The following is an 18,527-nucleotide window of genomic DNA, read 5'->3' as shown; positions in this document are numbered from 1 at the left end:
TTACCAATGTATTAAGTAATGATAACGAGACAGTTAATTGACTTTAGGAATAAAACACATTTATAAAATTTGGAATTCATTAAGGGGTAGCCAATTTAATTTGGTAATGATTTTAAATAGTTACAGAATATATTACTGATGAATAGAAACCAAATAAGCTTGTTTTTGTTTTTAATGTGAAAAGGAGGTTTTAAAAAGAATTTTTCTCTCTTGGTGGCATTAAATTGTAACATTGTAATTGGGGATTCTTTTTCTCTTTTGTTTTAGACTAAAATTTTGGGGGTATGTATTTCAGCTGTCTTCTCCTGATGGTTTTTCCTAAGTTGGTCTTCTGTCATCCTTAGGGTTGACATCAGCATCTTACTGATATCGTGTATACATAAAAACTGGTTGTAAAACCTAAAGGTGAAATTTGATTAAGCTAGTGGTTAGGAATTGGTTAGTAATAGCTGGTTAGTCATTTCATTAGTTTTTATACCCATCTCCCCCATCACATACTGGTACAAAGGAAATATCTTAGAACAATACATTAATCTTTATAGATGAACTGTTCGTCTTTTTTTCCCCTCCCCATAAAAGGACAATGATTAGTAATGAAGAATCTATTTGTAGGAATGGAGATTATATTTGTAGGAAAGAGTTTGTTCTCATTATACTGGGGGCATTTATAAAAATGAGAATTTAAAGTTAGAATAGTATGCTAAACTTTTTAAAAAGTGAGTCTATGCATTTCTAATGCTGAGCATAAAAAAGTACTGGTTATTTTTATATGGTTTGGTATTTAAATGTACTTATTGAAATATGTTAATACTTTTTTTCTTTCAATGATTCCAGGTATAAAAAAGTTTAGTACCCTGGTCATTGTGCTGATTTTCTCTTAATAGGAATCATGATAAATATCCAGCATACAGAAGTGCAGTGAGTTATGATCTATATTCAATAGTGATTTAATCCAGAATTATGATCAGGTTAAATACTATGATATCAGGAGAAGATTGAAGTTTTAGTGCCAGTCATCTGATTTCCCATATTTAATGTTTAAACACAATAGTAGTCATTGTTTACTTAATGATCTCAATTAATAGCTGAAGTTTGAAGACTTTGAAAGTCTGAAATCACCCATGTGTTGTATGCTTTATTAAGTGTTCATTTCTATACTGCTGTTTTTTTTCTGTTACATTATCTTCTTTATTCCCCACGCCACTAGTAGCTATTTTGTTTTTGCATTTTACTTCTGACTTGTGAGGTAAAGTTACTTACTCGAGAGTACTTGCAACATCATGCCATAGACCAGCTGTCGAGATTTGTTGAGGGGCCTCTAAGAAAGCTCCAGCTGACACGTTCTGCTCCCACTACCTCCCTCTTCACACTCTGTAGTGGGTTTTCATTTCCCCTGGGAAATAACCTTTCTTTACATAACATTAACTGCCAGCTCTGTTTTGCTAGTCCTCACGATAAAGCAAATTAAAATTTCTGATCGAGTTATGTTTCATAAGCATTTAAGTAAGGCTGAAGGGAATATTTATTTTATGTGATAAAATATAGTTCCTGATTAGAATATGAGAGTGTCATTTAAAAAATCATAGAATGGCAAAATAAATTTTTAACTGTAATTTTTAACACTTCCTTATGGATTTGGATACTTTTTTTTTTAGTTGTTGCTTACATGATAAAATATAGCAACCCAGTTTTATATTATACTATGAATAATAACAGTTGTATTCTGAACGTTGTTTTATGACAGTTTATGCCTAATAAAATAAAATTGATTTGGTGTAATACATTATATTAAGTTGTATAAACAAAATAATTATCTACCTGTTACCACTTTCACATCTGTTTTGTTTTATTTTATTTTTCCAGAGAACGATCTCCTCTGCAGAATATAGTGTCTTGTGTAAGTGTAAGCACGCAGACCGCTTCAGATGATCAGGCTGGTAAATTATGGGATGAACTCAGTCTGGTTGGCCTTCCAGATGCTATTGATATCCAAGCCTTATTTGATCCTACAGGTAGGAGCTGGTCTTCAGTGATAACTATCTCTTGATTCTATAGACATTTTAATTTTAGTAAATTATCAACTTAATGATAAATACCTTTCATCTAGAAATAATTATGATCACATTGTAAAAAATATCATCGTTTAAGTATGCTTGCTTAGGTAAAATGTCTTAATTATGTGTACCTAATTTATGTAGCATCTGCATAGGGCCAACACTGGGCTGGATGCTTTTATAAATCTTTGCATTTATTCTTATGTAGACAGCAGGGCTGTGGAGATCTAATAATTAATGAAAGAAAATTTTAAAAGGCACCGTGAGAAGTTGGGGAACTTGGATGTCTGGGTCTGTTTAATGCAGGGTGAAAGACAGTAGTAGATCTTAGCCGTGTGGGTATCTTGTTGTAGCAGTGTAGTAACCCATACTCATGAGGTGCTTTTGGGATTTTGAGTTAATTTCAGTTGAACTGCATATCGATTGATAGTGGTTCAAGTGTTGTGTGATAGAGGATTTAAAGACTGAACTGTTTTTAGTGATGAATGTGGGCTTTTGGTGTGGGATGAAACAGAATGGAGATGTATTTGTAGTTTATTTGTCATTCATCCTCTTTGTCTCATAAAGTAGTGTATAATATCCTTTATATTTTATGTAAAGATACCAAATAAAATATCTTATAGTAATATTTAAATAAAATGACTAAGAACTCATTTTTTTTTTCTTTTTGGTAATAATCACTCCTTCAGTGTTTCTCAAACTTGTGTGCATCAGAATCACCTAGAGGGCTTGTAAATATATAGATTTCTGGGCACCAGTGCAAGAGTTTTTGATTCAGTGGGTCTTGGTTGTGATATGATATTTGGCATTTCTTTTTTTAAAAATTTTTTAAAGATTTATTTATTTGCTGGGGGGGAGGGGCAGAGGGAGAGGGAGAGAGAGAATCCTCAAGCAGAGTCTCCGCTGAGCACAGAGCCTGATGTGTGAGGCTCGATCCTGGGACCCTGAGATCATGACCTGATCCAAAATCAAGAGTCGGATGCTTAACCGACTGAGCCACCCAGCACTCTGATATTTTGCATTTCTAACAAGTTCCTTGATGATACATTGGGAAGGGCTGACTGCTTTAGTGTGATCACAGATATAGGGTACCACTGTGTGTCTACATGTCAGAGTTGGTTTGGGGGAATTTATATCTTATTAGCATTAATATGCTTCATGTTTATTCATTTGCTTCTTTTCACTTCAACCATTTTAGGCACTTGTTGGGCTCATCACCGTTGTGTGGAGTGGTCACTGGGAGTTTGCCAGATGGAGGAACCATCGTTAGTGAACGTAGACAAAGCTGTTGTCTCAGGGAGCACAGAAGTAAGTACAAGTAACAAATATTTAATTAAGCCACAGTTTTATAACATTGACTCCAGTCAACATAAAGGTTCACTTGCAAGAATTGTTTATGAAATGATTACTATAATGTAAAAACCCTTAAAATAGGAATTTTTAATTTTATATCCAAGAGTGGTTTGTGCACACTACTAGAATATATATGTTAAGCTGTGCAATAAATGTAAATCTTAAAAACAAATATTTTATATTTAAATCAGAAATTAAAAATTTTAGAAATGAGAATTACTAAGTATATTTATATATCCGTGTGGTTACTCTTTAAGACAAAATGATTTGATGAAGATTTAACATGAAGAGACAACATTTGACAGGTCTTTAGTCCACAGTGTGGATTAGCTCTGGTGTTTTAAAAATTGATCCAGATATTTCTTTACAGTCAAGTTGGCAGTTCAGTTCATCTTTTTGGCACCATCCCAAAGTAATATCATGTACACAGTCTTCTGTCTTTTAAAGTTTTCACTGAGATTTTCATGTGATCTCGAAACAAGCACAGAAATAAATGCAACATTTACCTTCCATCTATAAAGGAAACAAACCCTATGAAGTGAAATTGCTTTGCTGCCTACAAATTCCCTTTGATTTTTGACAGTTATATTTGGGAGAAGTGAAACAGCCCTTCCAAAGGAATGTTAAAAATGGAATTTTGACTGTAGAAATTATGTAGGCTCTAACTGATGGAGTGTAAGTAAAACTTTCAAAAGTGTAGTCGAGACAGGAACTTAGATCCAAGTAATTATTCAATTAGTATAATATTAGCTTTACTCAGATTATTAAAATGACCTAAATTTAAATTACATGGATGAGTAACTCCCACCTCAAGCTTGGTCAAATTAGAGTGCTTGTTTTGGAAATGACATTACATTGAAATGCTTATGTCATCAAATTGTGAACAGTATAATGCATAATAGTAAATTCTGCAGACTGGACATACTTAGGTGGCCAGATCAAGACCGTGATAGATCAGTGAGCACTCTTTTTGTCACAGACTACTTCAGAAGTAGTGTTGGATTATTTTGTGGAAGTGAAAAATATTACAGGAAAGGCAATGAACAAAGGGTAAAATGAACTTTGTGGTGTTCAGTTGGAGGAATCAATGTAGACTCCTGGTTTTTAATATTTATACAAATACAGAAATATAGATGTGTGTATACATGTTAGTATGTATACATATATTTCCTAGCTCTTTTCACTAAGACGGTAGTTAAAAGCTTGCCTCCCCCTGTCCTTTTTGAATAGAAGATACCATCTTTGTGTTTTAGATACTTATAAATACTTAAATGGGATTTAGAGATGAAGTCTGTGCCCTACTGCTGGCCAAGGAATCAAGGGCCATGGGAGACCTGCACTCTGTCTCTCTCTATGGAGGCATTAGCACGCAGTGGGCACGAGTGGTGGAATGTAGAAAGGAGCTGGAGTAGATGGAGTGGTGGGATCCCAGGGGGATTGGTGGCACATTGTCAAACCATCACAGCTTCGCTCAGTTAAATCAGTCCAGATTAGGGTAGCGTCACTCTTCTGTTGCCATTTCTACGGTTTTTTGTTTGTTTTGTCATTTGGTTTTCTCCATTATCAAATAGGCACAGGACTTAGCTAGAACTTTCTCATTTGCTTGTCCCAAGAAAAGTTTGTCTCACTGACAGAAATTCAAACCCAGAGCAACACATTTGTTGATAAGTCTGTGGGGAAATAGGCACTCTAATACCTTGCCTATAGGACGCAAATTGGTATAAATCTTCTGGAGGAGAATTTGACGTTTCTACGATTCTGTCCTGAAAATGTGCCTCCCGTAATGCAAAATACTTGTGCTATTAAAAGTTAATAATTGCAGCATTGTGTAACTTGAAAAATATTGGAAACAATGTATTGTTAACAAGATCATTAAGTGACCACACATAATAGAATGGTTGAATAAACTATGGTATGGTTACAGTGGAATGTAGTGTGTGTAAAAATACAGTGAGGAGTATCTCAGTGAAAAGATGTGAAGTTGGTTCCAACATGTATTTTTAAGTGAAAAAAGAGTACAAAAGACCATTTGTGATGTGCATCCTGTTATGTAAGAAAGGATGAAAAATAAGAAAATATATGTGCATATGGTCATTTTGGAAAAGAAATGCAGGAAGGATAAATAGGAAACTGAAGAGATTGGTTACCTATGGCAGGTGGGCGGGAAAAATGTGGAAAGGAAATGGGAATGGGACTGATGTAGCATGGGTGGGATGTGACAGACACTCTCAGATATCTTTGTTTTGTATAGCTCCTCTGACTCTTAGAACCATAGGAATATTTCACATATCCTGTAAATAAGCAATTAAAACTATCTAGGATATGTGAGAATCCAAAAAGGAATACCAAAATTCATGCTAAAGGGGATAGGGAAGAAAAGAGCTAACCTGAATAACTGGCAAACAGTATCTTGACTGGTTAGCTGGAAAGCTAAAGACAAAAAGTACAGCATGTATGTGCTGTAATCCAGTGAGTAAATGTGTTTGTCACAAGGGTGTGAGTTTGCAATTCTGAAACCACTTTATGTGTATATACTGTAAGTGAACAAATAAGTAAATACATGGTTGATAATGAGAACTAGGTTTCTCAGTGTTGGAGAAAGGAGCTACAAATAAGGAAAGGCTATAATGAATTTTGTGGTGTTGAAATAGAATCAGAAGTATCAGTATAAATTCATGGTTCTTAATATTTATGTAGACAGATACAGAAATACAGATGTGTAGATGTGTGTATACTCATGAGGTAGTATGCTTACATACAATTCCTAGTTCTGTCCTCTGTGAGGACCTAGACATAGTGACCCCCAGTGGCAGTGAGCACACCTGGTGCCCAGATCTTGGTTTCTAACCACTATTTGCCAATAAAAGGAATCAGGTTCCTTGGGAAGTATTTCATGGTATGGGGAAAATACAACCTGAGGTGCTGGAAAGTAAGGAGAAGTGCTCAGAAAGGCGAAGACTTGTTGAAAACACAGGAGCCAACCTGAAGGAGCTCCCAAGAGCTGGACCAGTTTGAGCCACAACGAAAAATATAGTATTGGGTTTTCATTCACAGAATAAAATGAGTCCATATTGATATGAATGAATGAACAAATGAATGAATGAATGAATGAATGAACGAACAAATGAATGAATAGCGTTAAGTCAGGTAATACTACTCCTCTACCTACCACACTTCAGTAGTGGACTTGCTGTTTCATTCAGAGAAAGAGGGGGAAAAAAAGGCAGTGCTCACTACCTGACAGGGCTCTCCGTGATCTTCACCACCCCCACAAGTACTTCTTAAGATGTCACTCACTCACTATGACTCTGCCCCTCATTTGCTTCCCTCAACCATACCAGCCTCCTTCATCTTCCTCAAATGTACCAGACAAATCTTCCCTCGGGACCTTGGCACTTCCAGTTCCCTCTCTGTTGAGTATTCTTCTTAGATACATGATGACTTCCTCCCTCATGTCCTTCAGGAATTTATTCAAGATTTGCCTTGATGGTGAGGGCTTTGCTTGGCTCCCTTTTGAAAGTTTCAAGGTCTCATTCTCAGGTAACATTTCTGCTCTATGGTTTTCTCCTTTGTACTTGTTGCCATCTAACATAGTATATATTTACTGAATGATTTTGTTAATCTTTCCTTATTAGAGTGATATTGCCAAGGATCTTTTTCTGTTTTGGTCATTCCTCAATAGATTATTTGTAGCCTAAGTGAATAGCACGAGAGATCATTCATGTAATCACTCATAGTTACAGGAAAGATCCAAAGTGCCAGAGTGTTAAGGGAGGTCACTAATGTAGTTAATTTTATAAAGGTGTATGAATACATAATTGTCAGAAAAGAAGCCTTTAAAATAGAGTTTAGATTATACCAATTCTACCGAGGTGATGCGGGGAGCCGGGCAATGACAGTGCAAATCTTTGCTATCTCACAATGTTCTCTAGGGGCAAACTATGTAGAAGTGCTGTTGAACTTGGAATCCATTTTTATTTTACCAAAAGACAGATGTTCTAAGTTTGTTGACCTTTATTTTGATGACATGTGGCTGAATATATTATGGTGCCTACCTCAAGGAAAATAAACAGTTCGTCTGCTTCTTCAAGATAAAGGTGACATTTCAGCAATGATAATGTAATGACTTTTCAAAGAAACATGTGCTGGGGGTTGAGCATTTTGAAAATGGATGTTCGGAACTATTTCTGTTTGATATTTTATTGCTAGAAACAAAGTTTGTGAAAAACAAATTCTCACATTTGTCAAAAAATTTTGGACACGGAATTTTCTGTTCTGTTTAAAATACTCTGAAAAGTTTTAGTATGTTTCAAACCCATTTGTTAAAAATAAAAAAAATTAATACTTTTGATTATGGAAGGCGAAAATTTACTAGCTAAATTTTGATAATTTTGGTTGAGATTGAAAAATAGTTTTGGAAATGATGCGCTACTTCTGTTTAGATCTTAATTTGGTAGAACCATTTGTTTTTAACTCACGACAGATAGTGAAATAAACTCAGGTTAGAATCGGGCCTTTCAGCCTAAGAAAACGGAGGAGATCAGGATATAGGTCAGATGGAGGGGTTGTAGTGCTCTCTAAACTTTTTGATTGTCCACATCTTTTAATAAGTATTTGAGCCTGCATCCTCATTATACATTCTCACTGGAATATGTATCTCTCCTTTATGACGCTTTACCAACATTTGTAAATTTACATTATTGATGTGAGTCTTTTATTAATTTCAGTTGCCCCCACTAGGGCTGTAAGCACCACGAGCGCGTGGATAATATCTGTTTTGGTTTATCATTTTATCTCTAGTGCTTAGCAAAAAGTACCTGGAACATAAGAGAGTCATTGACAGGATAAATGTATGCATGAATGAAATCTGCCAATGAAGGGCCGTTAGCTGAATGCAGAGGGAAGTGCTACTAGCACCTAGTGGCCGCGGCTGAACCCCGCCGCGTCCAGGCCAGTCTCCCATACGGCAGAGACCTAGCCAGTAGTGCTGAGGTTGAGAGATTCTGGTTTAATTGATATTATTATTCCTATTTAAAATTTAACATATTTAATATAATTTTCTCAGGTTTTGTTTTTATTTGTTTTCTTTCTGAATTATTTTATTCAAGAAGGTGGGGAGGACAGACAGGGGACTGAGCCGAGCTCTGAGTCCCTTATGATTTCCTCAGTTTTTAAATGGCATTCTTTATCAAGCTGTTTAGTTTTCCTGGCATTTCCTTCAGATTGTTTTCAGTTTTTCCAGGGGGACCTTTATTTTTTGCTAGATTGAAGAATATGCTATACTGTGAACCTGTGTTTCAGGATAAATTCCTTTTTGGAGCCCTGGAGGTGCTACCAACATCTTGGAGATCTGGATAATTTGGATATTATTGATGGAATAGTTTAATTATGAATGCTACAGTTGTTTGATCATTTATTTACCTAATGCCCCCTTTTCCTGCACTCTGCTCATTGCCCTCCAAAAGATATTACCAGTAAATCTCCCACACGTATTTCTGTTCTCTTGACTAGTTCTGAATCAAATGTTAAGTATATTACTTATAAATAAAACATTAAAAATTACTTATATTATCTCCCTACTTAGAATTGATCATTTCTTGTTTTCTCCACCTACCTCCTGCCACAACCCTATATTGAAATTTCATTGTATTATACTGATTTTGTGCCAGGTGTCTTGTATAAAACCAGCCTAGGTCTGTGAGAAGAGTTGTAAGGTGGTTTTTTTTTTTTTTTTATACTTTTGGTTCTTTTTATAGACTGCAAAGGAACAAAAATAGCTTCTCTATCATAAGGTGGGTGGCAGTACACATTGAAAATATAGATAAGCAATGTAATGTAAATGTAATTTTGGTAAAATTTTTTTTTTTAAACAGTATGTGGTGGAAGTCTCTCCACACCGTTCTCTAAGCAACTGGGAGTAGGTTTATATAAGATTATTTAAATATTGACTGCATCTTTATATAAGGTGATTTGCAGGCACCTATTTTATCAATAATGATGTCTAATACTGTTATTTTTATATGATTCTAGTAATGTAAGTGTAAAGAAATCACCAAGTTATATACTCTTCATTTTGCCTTATAGTTTTTTAAGAGGAAGGGCAAACATTCATAGATCTGAATTCTGTGTTTGCTGGGGGTTCATGAGAATGCCTTCACCTTGGAGACTCGCTAGAAAGATTCATGGCACTCACCATAAAGTTGTGATTGTGGCTAAGATTTACTGCCGTGATATGGTGAGGATATATAATGGCAGGATCTCAGTGGAAAAACAGATATTGACAGGGTGTGGAGGAATTCGCATACAGCCTTCCTTAGGTGCTCACCCTCCTATGAGGGGTTACGCAGAGCACCTCTCCTCTTTGCAGTGAAAATGCAGCAGTATGTGTGTGATGCTCATGCCCTGAGAAACTCCAGGTCTTTGCTGGCAGCTAGTCACATAGGCACCCTCTGCCCAACACATACCAGAAGGAAAGTCGCACTGTTTGCACCGACAGTATAGGCACAATAAACTGCTCTGGTCACTGAGGGAGTCATGGCAACCCTCCCAAAATTCAGGTTCCCAGGGACCAGCTATGCCTACAGGCCTTTCTAAGGAGAGTAGTCTCAGGACTGCTGTGTTAACCCTTTTTAGCATAGAACTAAAATTGTATTGTGTATCAACTGTAAAATTTCTGTGTCAGGACTGTAGTAAGTACACATCATTGAATATTCCCCATCATAGGGAGGCTGTGATAAGTGCTCTAGTGGTTACAGAGAACTTCGTAACTTTGATCAGAGGAAAGATTCTGATAAGGATGCTTTTGACTCTTAACAGAAAAATCCTGTGTTTAATTCTGAAATCTACTTTGTCTTATATTAATATATCCACTGCAGCTTTCTTTTGACTAGTGAAGCATGGTATATCGTAGTCCATCCTTTTATTTTAACTCTTTCTGTCTTCATATTTAATGTATGGTTTTTGTAGGCAGTGGTTTTGCTTTTTTAAAATCTAACCTAACAACCTCTGCTTTTATAATGGGAGTGTTTAGGACATGTACGTTTAATGTGATTAAGTCTTCCTTTTTTTTTTTTTTTAAAGATTTTATTTATTTATTTGACAGAGATAGAGACAGCCAGCGAGAGAGGGAACACAAGCAGGGGGAGTGGGAGAGGAAGAAGCAGGCTCATAGAGGAGGAGCCTGATGTGGGGCTCGATCCCACAACGCTGGGATCACGCCCTGAGCCGAAGGCAGAGGCTTTACCGCTGTGCCACCCAGGCACCCCTCCCTTTTTTAATCCTATTTGTTTCTGTCTGTTCTTTGTTACCTTTTCTTGCATTCTTTTGGATTGAATATTTTTTATGATTCCATTTTATCTCCTTTTTGGATCATTACCTATAACTTTTTAAAATTTTATTGGTTGTTTTAGGGTTTATAGTTACATCTTTTATTATCACAGTCTACCTTCCAGTGATATAATAATTTCATATGTAATAAAAATGTGTTTTTGTTTCCTTCCATTTTTCCTCTCCTGGAATTTGTGCTATTGCTGTTATGCATTTAACTTTTACATGTGTTATAAATGCCATAAGGTGTTGTTATTTTTTTGAAGATTTATTTATTTGAGGGAGAGCAAGCAAGCAAGCAAGCACATGGGGAGGAGGGGCAGGGAGGGAAGAGGGAGAGGAAGAGAAGGTCTCAAGCAGACTCTGCACTGAGCCTGGAGCCTGACACAGGGCTTGATCTCCTCATGACCCTGAGATCAAAACCTGAGCTGAAACCAAAAGTCAGATGCCCAAATAACTGCATCACCGGGGGCCCCAAGATAGTGTTATTTTGATTAAGCTGTCAGATATTTCCTAAAGAGACTTATTAAGTAATAAAAAAATTAAATAGAGCTACCCCTGTGGTTACCAGTTCTGATTTTCTTCATTGCTTTGTGTAGCTCCAGATTTTCACCTGCCATCATTTTCTTTGTGTCTGAAGATGTCCTTTAACATTTCTTGCAGTACAGGTCTGCAGGTGATGGATTCTTTCAGTAGTTAACACTTCTAAAGTGCTTTTATCTTACCTTCATATTTGAAACATATTTTTGGCAGGTACAGAATTCTAGTTGATTTCCCCCCTCATTACTTTAAAGATGTTGTGCCACAGTCTTATTGCTTGCACTGTTTTTCATGAACTGTCTGGTATCATCCTTATCTTTGTTCCTCTGTACATGTCTTTTATCTGTGTACTCTTAATATTGTGTCACCAGTTTTGGACAGTTTGATTATGTTATGCCTTGGTGTCATTTTCTTCATGTTTCTTGTTGTTGGGGTTTGTTGAATTTCTTGAATCTGTGAGTTTATAGTTCTCATTATGGTTAGAAAGTTTTTACCAATTATTTCTTCAAATATTTCTTCTGTTCCCCCATCTTTCCTCTCTTTTGGGGACACCAGTTACCTTAATATTAGGCCATTTGAAATTTTCTCATTGCTTTCTAACACCCCCTTTTTTTCATTTTTTAGTATGTTTTTTTCCTCTTTATGTTTCATTTAAGTTTTTTTTTGCCCTTCAATTTCACTGATCTTTTCTTCTGTAATTTCTAATCTGTTAATCATATCCTATGTAATTTTCACATGAGGTGTTGTTTTTATTTATGAAGTTTGATTTGAGTCTTTTTATATCTTCCATATCTCTATTTAGCTTTTTGAACATACTGAATATACTTATAGAACTATTTTAATGTCTTACCTCATAATTTTAACATCTGGGTCCGTTCTGAGTCAGCATTTTGATTGATTATTCTCAGTTTAGACTATGATGTTGTGCATCTTTGTGTTCCTGGTAATTTTTATTTGGATTCCAGGCTTTCTGAATTTTACCTTGTTGGGTGCTGGGTTTTTCACAGTAGGAAATCATGACTAAGGGTCATGGGTAAGTTCAGTGGCGTTGTCATGGCAAGTTGCCAGGTTCTTACTGTCTTTACATTGTGCATCACAGTATATTGGGTTCTTCTGTGGTCCAGTTCTTCTCATAGTCCGAAGACAGTGCACAGGAACTTTTGAGTATCATACTTTCATGATAACATTCAGATACTGGGGGGCACCCACCTTTTCTTAATTATTATTTTAATTAAGGAAAACCCTTTTCAGATGGTTTCCTCAACCATAGCAGATTTCTTCTAGCATTTCATTAGTTAGAATTACCTCCCATGTTTACGTCTTTAAACCAATAATAAGTGTTGGGGCAACCACCATTTGATTAAACCGTGATTGTCCTTTGGGACTATGGATGGTGCCTCTTCCTCTGAAGCACATTGCTGCTTAAGGGAGAGTGGCTATCTGAACAAAATTGAGATCCTTAGGAAGAAGGTGGAACGAATGTTTTGTAGTTAACTAACAGTGTCTATTACTGGAAACATGTTTTGACTGAGGGAACCTGAAAATATTTTAAAAGGAGGAAAGATTAAAATGGTGTTTGGAGGATGGGTAAGTTTACCTAGTAGGTTAACATAGGGAATTTAGACAAAAAGTCATCCTTTTTTTTTTTTTTAAAGATTTTATTTATTTGAGAGGGAGAGAGCATGAGCAGGGGTAGGGGGGTCAAAAGGAAAGGGGGAAGCAGACTCCCTGCTGAGCTGGAGCCTGACATGGGGCTCAATCCCAGGACTCTGAGTTAGCTCCAAGCAGACAACTGACTGAGCCACCCAGGCGCCCCTCACAAAGGGTTGTCTTGAGCAGAGTTTTGGGACATGTGGTTTCTGGAAGAATGTCACATATGTGAAAATGACTGGAGAATAAATACATAGAGTGAGGAATTAATGGGAAATGGGAATGAAAATGTCCTTAGCTTTGCATGCCAAGCTGAAGAATTTCATTAATGAAGTTTTTAAAGAAGAAGAGCAAGATTAACAGATCTTAACCCTCCTAGCCTTTTGTAGTTAAATTGGAGAGGTTTACTTGAAGACAAAAATGTTTAGGATTACTGTTGTAATTTAAGGTCAAAGAATGTAAGTTTCTGAATTTCGGTATTATGTGTGAAAGGTAAAGACCGAATGTTGTTGGGATAGAATGAGTTATATTTGATGAAAGAGGAGTTGCAAATGTCTCTAGTTTCAAGCCTGAGCATGTGGGAGAATCAGGAGTTTTGACTAGGCTGAGCCTTAAACTCCATGAAACATCTTTGGGACTAAGTGTCAGGGTTGGAATCCTAGATAGTTTTCCTAACTAGTAGTGACAGCAAAGTAAACTGCTAAACAAGAGGAGAAAAGAAGGTGGAAGATTGGACCCTCTGGTCAGTGTTCAGAGGAAGAGGTCCCGTGAAAAAATGGATGTGACATAGAATAGAAGTTACAGGAAGTTTACTGGGAATTACTGAGTCTGGATTAATATATTTAAGGACATGTGGCCAATGATTTCAAGTGTGTTTTTGTATTACAATGTTTTCTAAAAATATTTTCTTTTTTTTTTAAAGATTTTTTTTTTTATTATTTGATAGAGATAGAGACAGCCAGCGAGAGAGGGAACACAAGCAGGGGGAGTGGGAGAGGAAGAAGCAGGCTCATAGCGGAGGAGCCTGATGTGGGGCTCGATCCCACAACGCCGGGATCACGCCCTGAGCTGAAGGCAGACGCTCAACCGCTGTGCCACCCAGGCGCCCCTAAAAATATTTTCTAAATAAAACATAATTATTATATTTAATGGGTAAGAATCAGGAATCTTGACTTCTTATTCTGTTTGACATTGTTAGCTAATGTCTTGTGACATCTTTACCAAGTCATGCTGTCTCTACCCTGTTTCTTCATTTCACATAGTAAGAAATTAAATTTATCTCTTCAGTCTAAAATGCAAGGCTATAAGGAAGACATCAAAGATCTATTATGGATTATTTTGTTAGACTACTAAGTACAAAAGTATGGATACAGCAAAAAAAAAATCCAAGATTTGACCTTGGAATGCTCTTAGGTATACCTATACCTAAAAACTGATGTATTTGTTTCCTTATACCTTGGCAACTTGATTCTTTTTTTTTTTTTTTTTTAGGAATTGGGTAGAGCTAAGAGGAAACTGGAAGTTTCTGTTTTAGAAAATTAAGAGTTTGATATGCGTGTTTGGTAAAAGATGAATTTGGAAGGCCCATTCAGTGAAGATGTCCTTGGCCTTGGTTTTTTTCTCAGTAAAGTCATAATTTCTTTTTAATCTTTTTTTCTTTAGTTTTAATTAAGTTTGATTTAAAGAAATGAATATATGTTTCTGATATGGTGAGTAGTAATCTTTGATACAATAAAGAGCCCCTTTAACGTGGGGCGGAAAATAATCTGAACTTATATAAACACAGAATATCTTTTGAAGGCTACATAGGAAACTGGTGAAATTCTCTGGCTCTGTAGAATTTCTCCTGTGTGGCTCTATACAGGGCTGCTTTCCATTTTTTTTTTTTTTTAAGATTTATTTATTCGACAGAGATAGAGATAGCCAGCGAGAGAGGGAACACAAGCAGGGGGAGTGGGAGAGGAAGAAGCAGGCTCATAGCATAGGAGCCTGATGTGGGGCTCGATCCCATAACGCCGGGATCACGCCCTGAGCCGAAGGCAGACGCTTAACCGCTGTGCCGCCCAGGCGCCTCCGCTTTCCATTTTATACCCCTTTAGAAAGTTTTGAATTTTGAACTTTGATTTATTTCAAAAATTAAAACACTTATAGTAGTTTCTAATGTGTCCTTAAAAATATATTTCAGAAGTTCATTTCTGTAGTTTTCCCTTAACATTTAGGTATTTTTGATTTTTATGTATTGTATCATCATACAGGAGTCCAATGTCCTTTTCTCACATATGGGGCTCCTGTTGTTAGTACATTATCTGTTGAAACTACTTTTTTTCTTCCACATATTTGAAAGATAATTTTTGTCATCTAGCGCATGTTCAGTGTATGTGTGGATTGTTTCTAAGTTCTCTATTTTAATTCGTTTGCATATTCATATATCCTAGTGACAATATCACACCACCATGCTTACTGTAGCTTTCAAATAAGTTTCAGTATCTCGTAGGTCAATTATTACTTCCGTCTCCATGTTTAGCAGAGAAACTTATATTAGATCAGCTCTCCCACTCAGAACAACTAGAAGAGTTGGATAAAATATTTTTTCAAAGAAATATTTAAAGGCATTAGAGGACTGTCAGAGAGATGAGGACTTGAGGGAGTGAGAGCCCAGAGGGAAGGATTAATTAAGCCTTGAGGTCAGCCTGATGTTAACTTTCCTTTTCCCCTTGAGGCATTTATCCAGTTCATAAAAGACCAGCTGAGAAGCTGGAAAACTGAGAGGAAATTCTGGTAGTCTATAGAGTTAGGAAGAAAAAAATAGAATTTAGGTACCATTAATACTGTAGACTTCGATGTGGGACGCCCGAAGGCTGCATCAGAGTTAGCGGATTACAGCCTGTGGATCAAATCCAGTCCACTGTGTTTATAAGGGCCACAAGCCAAGATAGTTTTTACTTTTTATTTATTTTTATTTTTTAAGTAGGCTCCATCCCCAGTGTGGAGCCCAATCACGACCTTGAGTTCAAGACCCGAGCTTGGATCAAGAGTCAGACACTCGGGGCACCTGGGTGGCTCAGTTGGTTAAACATCTGCCTTCGGCTCAGGTCATGATGCCAGGGTCCTGGGATCAAGCCCCACATTGTTGGGCTCCCTGTTCAGTGGGAGCCTGTTTCTCCCTCTCCCCCGTGCTTGTGCTCTCTCTTGCTATCTCTCTGCCTTTCTTTCTTTCTCTCTCTCTTAAGTAAATAAAATCTTAAAAAAAGAGTCAGACACTTAACTGATTGAGCCACCCAGGTACCCCAGTTTTTACATTTTTAAATTGTTAAAAAATTAAAAGAATATCTTTTATAATACATGAAAATCATCTGAAATTCAAAGTTTTGTGTTTGTTAAATAAAGTTTTATTGGAACCAAAGCCACATCATTAATTTGCATATTACCTATAGCTTCTGTTGTGTTACATTGACAGAGTTGAGTTGTTGCTGCAGAGACCACATATGCTTTGCACTGCTATGGGCATGCTACAAATCACAGTGCCACAATTACAGTTCATCAGTGTTTGATTGACACATGTATTGTTCCAGCATCTTACTAATTTCTTTCATTACTGGTGCATACTTAACATGTTAAAACAAGAGAAGAAGAGAAAAGTGGGCTTCATTGTGCTTTTAAGGCATAATGGAATAAGTTCTGTTGTTACCAAATTAGATGGCAAATTATTATATTTATTATGCTGGGACACTATAGCTGGGAAAAATAATACAATATATGTCAGTGTTAGCAGACTGAGCACTCATCACACTATTCCAAACTCACAGAAAGGTAATGATCAGAAAAAAAATAGTAAATGAAAGTAGGCCATGTCATCACAGCAGAAATTCTTTACAAAAGTGAAAAATGAAAATGAGACTTAAACTAAGGTAAGTTTCGAGTGGCTTATTTGTTAGCCAAGCACAGAAAGCCATTTGTCCAGGATGAGTTAATTAAATCACGTTTGACTACAGTAGGCAAAGAAATGTGTGCGCAGAAAATTAATTAGCCTTTGAGCAAGAATAGTTTTAAAAGTTGAGGACATTATGAGCAATATCAATAGTCATTTTAAAAATGGGTCAAATGATTTCTAGTGGTTTTCCTAGTCTGTTGATGTGTCAGTCGATATTGCAGTACTGTTCGGTGGTTTTTCCTAGAGGTTGATGCTGAGTTTGAAGTCACTGAAGATTTAGGTTTTATGAATTGTCTGCATGAAACAATTACACAATATTTTCAAAGAAGTTGAGAAAAAACTCATTCAGTATAACCTGAAGTGGAATCTGCTAAGATGTGTTCAAATTAATAGTGGTAAAAATAAGTATGGAGCAGAAAAAGAGTTTATTTGGAGAAGTTTATAAACTTCTCAAAACATAGTGGTGTTTAAAAAAGCCTGTGTGTATTCATTATATTTATTCGTCAGTAGGTACTTTGCAGAAAACATTTAATCTTTCGTGTTGTATTAAACAATGGTGTTAATAGTGAATTTCATTTGCTCTTGTGGATGTCAACACTCACTTCTAGGAATTTTTGTTAAAAATAGAAGCTGAGGGGCGCCTGGGTGGCTCAGTCGTAAGGCGTCTGCCTTCAGCTCAGGTAATGATCCCAGGGTCCTGGGATCGAGCCCTGCATTGGGCTCCCTGCTCAGCGGGAAGCCTGCTTCTCCGTCTCCCACTCCCCCTGCTTGTGTTCCCTCTCTCTCTGTGTCTCTCTCTGTCAAATAAATAAAAAAAACCATAAAAAAAAAGAAAAAAGAAATAGAAGCTGAAAATACTGAGCTGCCCTACCATGCAGCAGTTTGATGATTTAGCAGTGGCAAAGTTTTATTGCACAATTTTGAATTTAAGATTAAGGTTAATTTTTTTCAGTAAGAAGATTGCCCTCAACCTAATCAAATACCTACTGGATTTGGAAGTTAACTTTTGCTGCGGAATTGATAGTATTTCCTGGTGGATTCAACCTAAAATTACAAGGCAAAGTACTGCTTTTATGTGAAACTTACATTGTGGTAAAGTCATTCTACAACAGTTAGTGTTGTGCAAATCAAAAGTAATGTCAAGCTGCTTTATACACTTTTTCATGCCATCACAATTTTAAATAAAAGCGTCTCCATTCCACACAAATTTGGTATGGAAATATTTTTCAAGCTCAAGCTACAGTTCAGTAGCAGTTTTTGGACCTCGAGGAAGGAAATTTTCAAATTTCAAAATCCATTTAACTGTGTAATTGAGGAGCTTCAACCTCTCCTTTAATGGAAAGTGATTATTCTGCAATATAATGGCATGCTAAAAGCAAAGATCAAAAGATTTTAATAAAATTTTATAAATGCTTTTCAAAGATGAGTATGCTCAGATAAAATTATATGCTTCTGTATTGATAACAGTATTTGGCAGTACGTCTGTGTGAAAAGATTTTTTCAAAGATTGATATGTAAAATTTCATTGTATATCATAATGAATAGATGAACGTTATACTATCAATTTTGATAGAAAAGAGTAGCTTTGAACTCCAGTTAAGTAAAATGTTACCCTCCTTCCAGATTCGGTTCTTTTCACGAGCAGCCTGTATCCCCCCCCCCCCCCCCCCCCC

The 18,527-nt window shown here is 36.4% G+C and overlaps 1 protein-coding gene across 1 annotated transcript in view; it reads left to right on the top strand.

Annotated features, from left to right (window-relative positions):
• KMT2C (lysine methyltransferase 2C) overlaps positions 1 to 18,527 on the top strand; it is a 200,504-nt gene that overhangs the window by 43,427 nt on the left and 138,550 nt on the right. The window contains exons 6-7 of the mRNA XM_034639824.1: positions 1,864 to 2,012; positions 3,253 to 3,362. Of these exons, the coding sequence (XP_034495715.1) occupies positions 1,864 to 2,012; positions 3,253 to 3,362 (259 nt within the window). The remainder of the gene's footprint in view (positions 1 to 1,863; positions 2,013 to 3,252; positions 3,363 to 18,527) is intronic.

Source organism: Ailuropoda melanoleuca, chromosome 1 (genome assembly GCF_002007445.2).
Source record: "Ailuropoda melanoleuca isolate Jingjing chromosome 1, ASM200744v2, whole genome shotgun sequence".
Taxonomy (NCBI): Eukaryota; Metazoa; Chordata; class Mammalia; order Carnivora; family Ursidae; genus Ailuropoda; species Ailuropoda melanoleuca.
This window is presented reverse-complemented; position numbering and strand designations above follow the sequence as displayed.